The following is a 10,647-nucleotide window of genomic DNA, read 5'->3' on the forward strand; positions in this document are numbered from 1 at the left end:
ATACTGCTGTGCAGACTTGGTCAATATAATAACTGGATATGGCACTTTAAAGAAATTATATTAAAGTCTCAAAGTGGGGATTTGCTATGGAACAAGTTCTATTTCTTCAGAAAGTTTTTGCTGCAGTGGGGGAAGATGTTGGAAAATTCTTTTGACCTAACACCTAGTGTATGATCCCTATATTCATGGTTAATGCTTAGGTTTGCAGCAGGCAGTGCTTAGTACAAATACCAGAGATTAATGTGGCCTAATGCTTCCTCATTTACTTATATTGGTGATTAATATGGATTAGCCAATATCCTATGTGCTAGTTGGTGTTTTTACAGTTGTTTTAATATAAAAGTTAGACCTTCTATGTTGGTCAGTTGTAATGGTTTCTCCCATATACCCCATTTTGTTCCCACTAATAGTTAAGTCCTAAGTTATTTACCACAAAATTTTCTGATAACTTGTCTGCCCATCAGTGTGTCAGTCTCCCTGCTCTTCCCCTCATTCCCTAATAAGCCCTTGTCAATCTCAGTTGTACTGCCCCTTACTCTTGTCAGTCATTCTTGTCACTCCCCTTGTGTTCTCAAATGTTCTGTGACAGTTAGCTCTGTCTCGATGGTTGATTGGCTTGTAAGTCTTCTTCCCTCCCCTGAATAATCCCTATTGGATTTGTTAAATGATGTAATCCTCCCCTAAGAGTCCCTCATTGCATGAGAGTTGTATCCACCCCTTGTACCATCCCCTCTTTAAAAATGCTAATCAGACCTATTTTCTCTGTCACTCATCTCTGACCCTCCTGGGAATAAACCTTCCTTGGATTAATACGAGTGATCTCTCCCAATTTCCTTTGTCTCGGTTCCTTGTACCTGGTTTCCCTGCTGTGCTACCCACGCCACAGCCTGCTGCAGGGAGCCACAAACTCCCTGCAAGCACCATCACCTGCAGAGGTCTCAGGCGAGATCTGGGGGCGGTCACTTTCATGCGTGCCCTGTGGCCACAGGAAGTGTGCTAGCCAGCAACTTTCTACCCGGTGGCCACAGTGTGCGGTCACAATTCTACTTTTGAGTACAAGGATTGTGTGTCAGAGTGAAAAATGATGGAGTAATACTTTATGACCTGACCACATATTTGGGATACTCTCAAAAAGAAAAGATTCATCAGAAGATCTGGAACCATATCCAAACAAGTTGATGGAAATATTTAACCTATGTGCATGTATTCAAAAAAGTGATGAATATGTACTAGTTTTCCTAATACAGCCTTGCCTATTAGGTTAGTGGGAATGCATAGAGGAGACATCCCCATGCATCCAGCTCTGTAATAATGTAATGTCAACTTCTTGATGCAGGAAATTTGTTGGAGAGTTTATTTCCCAGTGTTTGGTGACAGTGGGGCTTTGAGCAGCCGGGTCTGGGGATGGCAGTGAGTGGGACAAGATTGTTTAACCTAAAGCCTTTGATGACTCTGTGATCTGTGGGCTGCCCATGGCAGACCCTGTCTTCACCAGGGTCCATCTTCATTTGTCTATCTTGCAGTCCCCTTTGGGCACAGGTTTTGTCAAAGGCTTCCCTTGGGAAGGCATTGATGGACAGAGATTACACCTATCCATACTTGGCAGAAATGTGAATTAACAGTGAAGCCCTAAGTCTTCTGCACAAACTCAACCTAAAGTCATTTACCACTGTGTATCCTGTGTATGGCTGATTGCAATTCTAACTTCTGAAATATCTCAGCACTGCATCTTCGGACAGAGATGGGCACTGCATGAGCTGAGGACCCCTGTGAGATTGAGATGTGTTCCTCATCTGCCTGTGCTGCTGTGTGCAGGCTGTGGACCCTCGACTGGGTAATGGAGGGGAGGAGAAGGTAGGGATGAAGTTGCGGGCTGTTTCCACACATTGCTGTTTCCCAGCTGTTGGGAGGGAAAGGTTGAAACGGAAAGACTTGGAGAGCAGGGTGATAGATTTGCACAAAGTGACCTGGTAGGTGGGGAGGCTGAGAACATCCATGTGGGAAACTTCACATATTTACTGCTGATTATCCTGTCTCTCTTTTGAGAGATAATATAAAAGCTGTCAGAACCTTAAGAGGCATCTCTCACAGACAGTCTTGAGCCTCCTGCTGGGAGAGGGAGAGATCAAAAAACTCTAAGGACATAAAAGCAGAGCATTGTGATAAACTGCATGTGCGTGAGGCCCCTTGAGGTACTGGGACAGGCAGTGACCTGCCAGGATTGGACGACCCTAATGGTGCCACTTTTCCTCTCTTATGTGTCTCTACAACCTGGCAGTGCCTTGGGACCCTTGAGCTAATAAGGTAATGAAATAAATCTACTCTTTGTATTTCAGCTGTGTTTGGTGACATGGATGTATCAATTCACACACCAATGGACTTCTGTTATCCTTTGGAGTCTTGCTGTTCCTGATGGCCATTGACAGTGCAGTACCCAGGTATGTTTTCCTCAGCTCCAAGGCAAAAAGGCACAAGGTAAAATAAACTGCAGGAACTCCCACCCTCAGCTTTTCTGCCTTTTATCCTGAACAGACTAGAAGACTGTCTGTGGAAAGGAGAGCTCGGAGGACAAGGCTTAGTTGTGCAATGAATTTAATGAGTCAAAAGAAGAAAAAGAGGTGGCATAAAGACAGCACCAGGACCAGCCATTAAGATGCAGTGGAGCTTCTCTAGGGTGTAGATCAGGCTGTCCTAATGAGGGAGGGAAGACAACATGTCTCCATTAGGCTGGCCTGGGGAGATATTGGGAGCAAAGGAAAGAAAGAGAAAAGTAAAACAACTGAACAATGCCATGAAGCTGTAAAGAAAATATCCCTAAGCTCTACCTCCTGGCAGTGCCAGGTTCCAAGGCCTTGAAGATTCTTTCCCAAGGATGATGCCAGCACAACTAGCAGGGACGGCATCTGCTGCCACCAAAGCAGCTGGTGATGCAGGAGATGTCAAAGCCCCCAGAGCTGATGGGCACTCCGCCACAGCTCAGGATGTTGCCAACAGCAGCAGAGGTGGAGGATCCCACGGCGGTGTTCTGTGGGAAGGAGCTGAGGATGGGGCCAGGCAGGGTCACCAGCACAGGGGAGGGCTCGATGACAACGTGGGAGCTCTGGCACTGACTGACACAGCACTCATTGCAGCTGCTGGCCAGTGGGCAGGGGCCGCAGGGCTGGCAGCATGGGTCGCAGGGCTTGCAGCAGGACATGGCTGGGGCTCACAGGTGCACCTGGCACAGAGGGCAGGGAGAAGCACAGAGTAAGGACACATGAGAAGCAGCAGTGCACCCAAACCCCCTGCAGCCAAGGCACCTCCTGGCCCAGCTCAATGCCCAGGAGTGTTCTCAGCCCAGTCCCAGCCTCTCTCTGTCTGCACAAGACCTTCTGTCCCCTGCCCTCTCCCAGCACAAGCAGCTCCCAGCCCTCAGCTCCAACAGCCCCTCTCAGCTGAGACCTCCAGCCAGGCAAGAGCTGCTCTTGAAGCAGCAGCAGGAGGAGGAGGAGAAGGGGCTTTGCACTCACCTGATTCCTGAGGAGGAGGAGGTGAGAGAAGTGGATGAGAGAGCAGAGACTTGGGCTGCCTTTTATAGCAGTCCTGCCTTGACTCAGGCCCAGAGGCTCCTTAGTGGAAGCCATAATTTTCTGACCAGCTCGTGTCAAATGTGCACTATTCCAGGTAATGGTAGGGGCAGTGTCCTGGTTTCCTGTACTGCTGCCTTTTCATTTCCTGGCTAATTCTCTGGGCTTTCCTACATGAAGAGTCATTTCTGTAAGCACTGGGATGAGAGATTCAAGGATTTCCTGGGCAAAACCAATGCTGTGTGCATTTAGAATGCTCAGACCATCAGCTGGCAGCATTCTCTGTGGACAAATGTGTTCACCCGTGTCATTCCTGTGGGTTTGGTTTTGTCCAAGATGTCAGGAAATGGGCGTCAGTCTCGTGCTTCTTGCCCCAATGCCCAAGGACATGCCATGTGAGGGATCGTGACACATCATTTTCTGTTGCTTTTCCCATCTCTCCATGATGGCCACTCAGTGTTGCACACAGTTCTGCCTGTGCTGGGAGGGATGGACTCTGTTGCTACTTTAACAGTGCTCAGAGAAAAAATGGTGTTGGCCTCATTTGGATTGTCATCTTTCTGTGCACTCTCAGTGGGTCCTCTGGGAATATCAGGAGTTGTCTGGGGCCTGATCCTTGTCCAGGACACCTGAGTAATTTTCTGCCAGACTTGTCTCCAGTATCTCGTCAGCAGAGTTCCCAGAACTGCACATCTTTGCTGTCTGTTCCTGACTCTTTGCTGACTTTCTGGGACCACACAGATCTTTGCATTATTCCATGCAGGCATGTTTGTGTACAAGTGCATCATTCTGTGCTTGGGTGACACTGCTGAGGGCATGTGCAGGTCAGAGCAGCAGGACTGTTCGCTGGAGTGTTCGTGATGTCAGAGAGAGCGATGTTTCCTTTGACATCAGGAATGGCACTTTGTGTGGGGTCTACAGCTGAATGGTTATGGCTTCAAGCTGGCCATGAGATCTAGCACTGAAATCAGCCTCTGCCTCCTGCACTCTTCATTTCTGATTTATGGAGAGGAAGAAACAGCAAGGCAGCCAGGCCGTTTCTGCAGGGTGTTATCGTTCAGTGGATCTCCTTCTGGTGGAACGTTGCTGGTGAGCAGGGTGGGACACAGGCTCCTCCTGTCCAGGCCAATGCCAGCTGCGTTTCTACATCTCAGCAGGCTGGTGCTGACTGAGCAGGGCTGAGACTCCCCAGCACATGGGTCTTGGATCAAAGGAACCCATTTTCAGGTGTTGCTCTGCTGTGAGATACAGGCCAGCTGGATCAACACATATACCATAGCTGAGTGCGGTTCCCTTCCCTTTGGAGGCTGTAGAGGGTTAGAATGTTTTTGTTTGGTTGTTTTTTCCTCCAGGAATTTTGTTCCATAATTTCCTAAAAACTGTGAGTGACTGGGTAGTTAAGGAAGACAGAAGAAGTGGCCATGCTGAGGGGAGGAAGGCATTTGGCTGCACTCCTCTTATTTGAGTGTTTCAGCAGGGAGAGACATGGCAGCGCTGAGGGGAGAATTAATCGCCACTCTGGGGTTCCATCTCCTGCTGCCTTTCTTCTAGTGCGTGTGGAACTCTGCTCGTAAGAGCAGCCATTGCACTGGGACCTTGTTTACACTCTACCTCACTAGATGAGGGACTTTTCACCATCTATTCAGGTGCTTGGAATTCCCACTCCGCCTTTCCTTTAACTGCTTGGAGCCAGGCTGCCACTCTTGGGCCCCTGCAGCTTTTTCGCCACTGCTCTGGGTTTTGTTGCACTGCAGGGCCGCAGCCCCTGCCTGCAGAGACATCCCGTAATTCCAGCTTCAGCTGCAGAGCTTCTGATACATTTCATCCACCACCCAGGGATTTTAATTAATTCCTGCTGTTCCAGCTTGCTGGTCCCAAGAGTCCAGCTGTGGCAGTGGGATCAGCTGCCCCCCAGGCTTCTCAAAGCAAAGCCTTTCTTCCATCCCTTCCTGTCTCGGTCAAGCCGCCATTCCGGCATGAGCCCTGAGCTGGTGCCACAGCGCCCTCTGCAGCCTTGGCGGAATCTTGGCACGCGCCCTGCCCAGCCGGGAGCCAACAGCGCCCCTGCTGGCCGTGACCGGAGCTGCGGTCCCGTCTGCCCTGGGTGTCTGGGCAGCAGCTGGGCCCTGCCGAGTGCTGAGGGACTCGGGGAGGTTTGGATCTCATCTCCTTCTTTTCAGGAGTGCTGGCCACAGACCTCAGGCCAGGTAATGAAGTTGTGATAGGAAGAGCTGAGTTGTGGGCTGTCCCCAGCTGTTGTTTCCATCCGCACTCCTTTGGAGCGCAAGTCTCCATGATGGCCTTTGTCTGCCACATAGCCAGGGATGTTCTTCATCAGCTCCAAGGGAAAAGGGCACAAAATAAATCCGCTACAACGCACCCAGAACATTGCTTTCTTTGCGTTTTCCTGAACAAAGTGGAGGGGTTGCCCCAGTGCAATAGACAACTCAGAGGCCACGGCTTGAATGCAACATAATTTAATAAGTTTAAAGAAGAAAAGGAGCTGGCTGACAGAGAGCACCAGGAGCAGCCACTTCGATGGAGCTCCCATGTGGAGCTCTTTGCAGTGCTCTGCAGAGGAAAGACATGCTCTGCATGTCCACACTAGAGTGTCTGGGTAGAGAGGGACAGAAGAGGAGAGGAGAGTAGAACAAGGAAGCCATGGTCCAAAGCTCTAAATACAATTGTCAGAAGCTCTATCTCCTGCCCAAAGGCATGGTTGGAAGTCTTGGGCGTTGTTGCCGGAAGACATGGCCAGCAGCTTTAGCAGGGACGGCATCTGCTGCCACCAAAGCAGTTGGTGATGCAGGAGATGTCAAAGCCCCCAGAGCTGATGGGCACTCCCTGAGAGCTGAGGATGCTGCCAACAGCAGCAGAGGTGGAGGATCCCACGGCGGTGTTCTGTGGGGAGGAGCTGAGGATGGCGCCGGGCAGGGTCACCAGCACAGCAGGCGGCTCAATGACTACGTGGGAGCTCTGGCACTGCCTGACACAGCACTCATTGCAGCTGCTGGCCAGCGGGCAGGGGCCGCAGGGCTGGCAGCAAGGGTCGCAGGGCTTGCAGCAGGACATGGCTTGGGCTCACAGATGCACCTGGCACAGAGGGCAGGGAGAAGCACAGAGTAAGGACACATGAGAAGCAGCAGTGCACCCAAACACCCTGCAGCCAAGGCACCTCCTGGCCCCCACTGCACAGCCCAGCTCAAAGCCCAGGAGCATCCTCAGCCAAGTCCCAGCCTCTCTCTGTCTGCACAAGACCTTCTCTCCCCTGCCCTCTCCCAGCACAAGCAGCTCCCAGGCCTTGGCTCCAACAGCCCCTCACAGCTGAGACCTCCAGCCAGGCAAGAGCTGCTCTTGAAGCAGCAGCAGGAGAAGAGGCTCTGCACTCACCTGTATCCTGAGGAGGAGAAGGTGAGAGAAGTGGATGAGAGAGCAGAGACTTGGGCTGCCTTTTATAGCAGTCCCGGCCTGCCTCAGGCCCAGAGGCTCCTTAGTGGAAGCCATAATTTTCTGACCAGCTCGTGTCAAATGTGCACTATTCCAGGTAATGGTAGGGGCAGTGTCCTGGTTTCCTGTACTGCTGCCTTTTCATTTCCTGGCTAATTCTCTGGGCTTTCCTACATGAAGAGTCATTTCTGTAAGCACTGGGATGAGAGATTCAAGGATTTCCTGGGCAAAACCAATGCTGTGTGCATTTAGAATGCTCAGACCATCAGCTGGCAGCATTCTCTGTGGACAAATGTGTTCACCCGTGTCATTCCTGTGGGTTTGGTTTTGTCCAAGATGTCAGGAAATGGGCGTCAGTCTCGTGCTTCTTGCCCCAATGCCCAAGGACATGCCATGTGAGGGATTGTGACACATCATTTTCTGTTGCTTTTCCCATCTCTCCATGATGGCCACTCAGTGTTGCACACAGTTCTGCCTGTGCTGGGAGGGATGGACTCTGTTGCTACTTTAACAGTGCTCAGAGAAAAAATGGTGTTGGCCTCATTTGGATTGTCATCTTTCTGTGCACTCTCAGTGGGTCCTCTGGGAATATCAGGAGTTGTCTGGGGCCTGATCCTTGTCCAGGACACCTGAGTAATTTTCTGCCAGACTTGTCTCCAGTATCTCGTCAGCAGAGTTCCCAGAACTGCACATCTTTGCTGTCTGTTCCTGACTCTTTGCTGACTTTCTGGGACCACACAGATCTTTGCATTATTCCATGCAGGCATGTTTGTGTACAAGTGCATCATTCTGTGCTTGGGTGACACTGCTGAGGGCATGTGCAGGTCAGAGCAGCAGGACTGTTCGCTGGAGTTTTCGTGATGTCAGAGAGAGCGATGTTTCCTTTGACATCAGGAATGGCACTTTGTGTGGGGTCTACAGCTGAATGGTTATGGCTTCAAGCTGGCCATGAGATCTAGCACTGAAATCAGCCTCTGCCTCCTGCACTCTTCATTTCTGATTTATGGAGAGGAAGAAACAGCAAGGCAGCCAGGCCGTTTCTGCAGGGTGTTATCGTTCAGTGGATCTCCTTCTGGTGGAACGTTGCTGGTGAGCAGGGTGGGACACAGGCTCCTCCTGTCCAGGCCAATGCCAGCTGCGTTTCTACATCTCAGCAGGCTGGTGCTGACTGAGCAGGGCTGAGACTCCCCAGCACATGGGTCTTGGATCAAAGGAACCCATTTTCAGGTGTTGCTCTGCTGTGAGATACAGGCCAGCTGGATCAACACATATACCATAGCTGAGTGCGGTTCCCTTCCCTTTGGAGGCTGTAGAGGGTTAGAATGTTTTTGTTTGGTTGTTTTTTCCTCCAGGAATTTTGTTCCATAATTTCCTAAAAACTGTGAGTGACTGGGTAGTTAAGGAAGACAGAAGAAGTGGCCATGCTGAGGGGAGGAAGGCATTTGGCTGCACTCCTCTTATTTGAGTGTTTCAGCAGGGAGAGACATGGCAGCGCTGAGGGGAGAATTAATCGCCACTCTGGGGTTCCATCTCCTGCTGCCTTTCTTCTAGTGCGTGTGGAACTCTGCTCGTAAGAGCAGCCATTGCACTGGGACCTTGTTTACACTCTACCTCACTAGATGAGGGACTTTTCACCATCTATTCAGGTGCTTGGAATTCCCACTCCGCCTTTCCTTTAACTGCTTGGAGCCAGGCTGCCACTCTTGGGCCCCTGCAGCTTTTTCGCCACTGCTCTGGGTTTTGTTGCACTGCAGGGCCGCAGCCCCTGCCTGCAGAGACATCCCGTAATTCCAGCTTCAGCTGCAGAGCTTCTGATACATTTCATCCACCACCCAGGGATTTTAATTAATTCCTGCTGTTCCAGCTTGCTGGTCCCAAGAGTCCAGCTGTGGCAGTGGGATCAGCTGCCCCCCAGGCTTCTCAAAGCAAAGCCTTTCTTCCATCCCTTCCTGTCTCGGTCAAGCCGCCATTCCGGCATGAGCCCTGAGCTGGTGCCACAGCGCCCTCTGCAGCCTTGGCGGAATCTTGGCACGCGCCCTGCCCAGCCGGGAGCCAACAGCGCCCCTGCTGGCCGTGACCGGAGCTGCGGTCCCGTCTGCCCTGGGTGTCTGGGCAGCAGCTGGGCCCTGCCGAGTGCTGAGGGACTCGGGGAGGTTTGGATCTCATCTCCTTCTTTTCAGGAGTGCTGGCCACAGACCTCAGGCCAGGTAATGAAGTTGTGATAGGAAGAGCTGAGTTGTGGGCTGTCCCCAGCTGTTGTTTCCATCCGCACTCCTTTGGAGCGCAAGTCTCCATGATGGCCTTTGTCTGCCACATAGCCAGGGATGTTCTTCATCAGCTCCAAGGGAAAAGGGCACAAAATAAATCCGCTACAACGCACCCAGAACATTGCTTTCTTTGCGTTTTCCTGAACAAAGTGGAGGGGTTGCCCCAGTGCAATAGACAACTCAGAGGCCACGGCTTGAATGCAACATAATTTAATAAGTTTAAAGAAGAAAAGGAGCTGGCTGACAGAGAGCACCAGGAGCAGCCACTTCGATGGAGCTCCCATGTGGAGCTCTTTGCAGTGCTCTGCAGAGGAAAGACATGCTCTGCATGTCCACACTAGAGTGTCTGGGTAGAGAGGGACAGAAGAGGAGAGGAGAGTAGAACAAGGAAGCCATGGTCCAAAGCTCTAAATACAATTGTCAGAAGCTCTATCTCCTGCCCAAAGGCATGGTTGGAAGTCTTGGGCGTTGTTGCCGGAAGACATGGCCAGCAGCTTTAGCAGGGACGGCATCTGCTGCCACCAAAGCAGTTGGTGATGCAGGAGATGTCAAAGCCCCCAGAGCTGATGGGCACTCCCTGAGAGCTGAGGATGCTGCCAACAGCAGCAGAGGTGGAGGATCCCACGGCGGTGTTCTGTGGGGAGGAGCTGAGGATGGCGCCGGGCAGGGTCACCAGCACAGCAGGCGGCTCAATGACTACGTGGGAGCTCTGGCACTGCCTGACACAGCACTCATTGCAGCTGCTGGCCAGCGGGCAGGGGCCGCAGGGCTGGCAGCAAGGGTCGCAGGGCTTGCAGCAGGACATGGCTTGGGCTCACAGATGCACCTGGCACAGAGGGCAGGGAGAAGCACAGAGTAAGGACACATGAGAAGCAGCAGTGCACCCAAACACCCTGCAGCCAAGGCACCTCCTGGCCCCCACTGCACAGCCCAGCTCAAAGCCCAGGAGCATCCTCAGCCAAGTCCCAGCCTCTCTCTGTCTGCACAAGACCTTCTGTCCCCTGCCCTCTCCCAGCACAAGCAGCTCCCAGGCCTTGGCTCCAACAGCCCCTCACAGCTGAGACCTCCAGCCAGGCAAGAGCTGCTCTTGAAGCAGCAGCAGGAGAAGAGGCTCTGCACTCACCTGTATCCTGAGGAGGAGAAGGTGAGAGAAGTGGATGAGAGAGCAGAGACTTGGGCTGCCTTTTATAGCAGTCCCGGCCTGCCTCAGGCCCAGAGGCTCCTTAGTGGAAGCCATAATTTTCTGACCAGCTCGTGTCAAATGTGCACTATTCCAGGTAATGGTAGGGGCAGTGTCCTGGTTTCCTGTACTGCTGCCTTTTCATTTCCTGGCTAATTCTCTGGGCTTTCCTACATGAAGAGTCATT

General features: G+C 51.8%; 1 protein-coding gene and 1 pseudogene across 1 annotated transcript; both read right to left on the minus strand.

Moving 5' to 3' along the window:
- Positions 1-2,887: 2,887 nt before the first annotated feature.
- LOC135292431 (uncharacterized) lies at positions 2,888-6,638 on the minus strand (annotated as a pseudogene).
- A 3,138-nt stretch (positions 6,639-9,776) lies between these two features.
- Positions 9,777-10,085, minus strand: LOC135292434 (feather keratin Cos2-2-like). The gene has a single exon (XM_064406636.1). The coding sequence runs from the start codon at positions 10,083-10,085 to the stop codon at positions 9,777-9,779; it is 309 nt and encodes a 102-aa protein (XP_064262706.1).
- Positions 10,086-10,647: the final 562 nt, after the last annotated feature.

This window comes from Passer domesticus, unplaced genomic scaffold, assembly GCF_036417665.1.
Source record: "Passer domesticus isolate bPasDom1 unplaced genomic scaffold, bPasDom1.hap1 HAP1_SCAFFOLD_355, whole genome shotgun sequence".
Taxonomy (NCBI): domain Eukaryota; kingdom Metazoa; phylum Chordata; class Aves; order Passeriformes; family Passeridae; genus Passer; species Passer domesticus.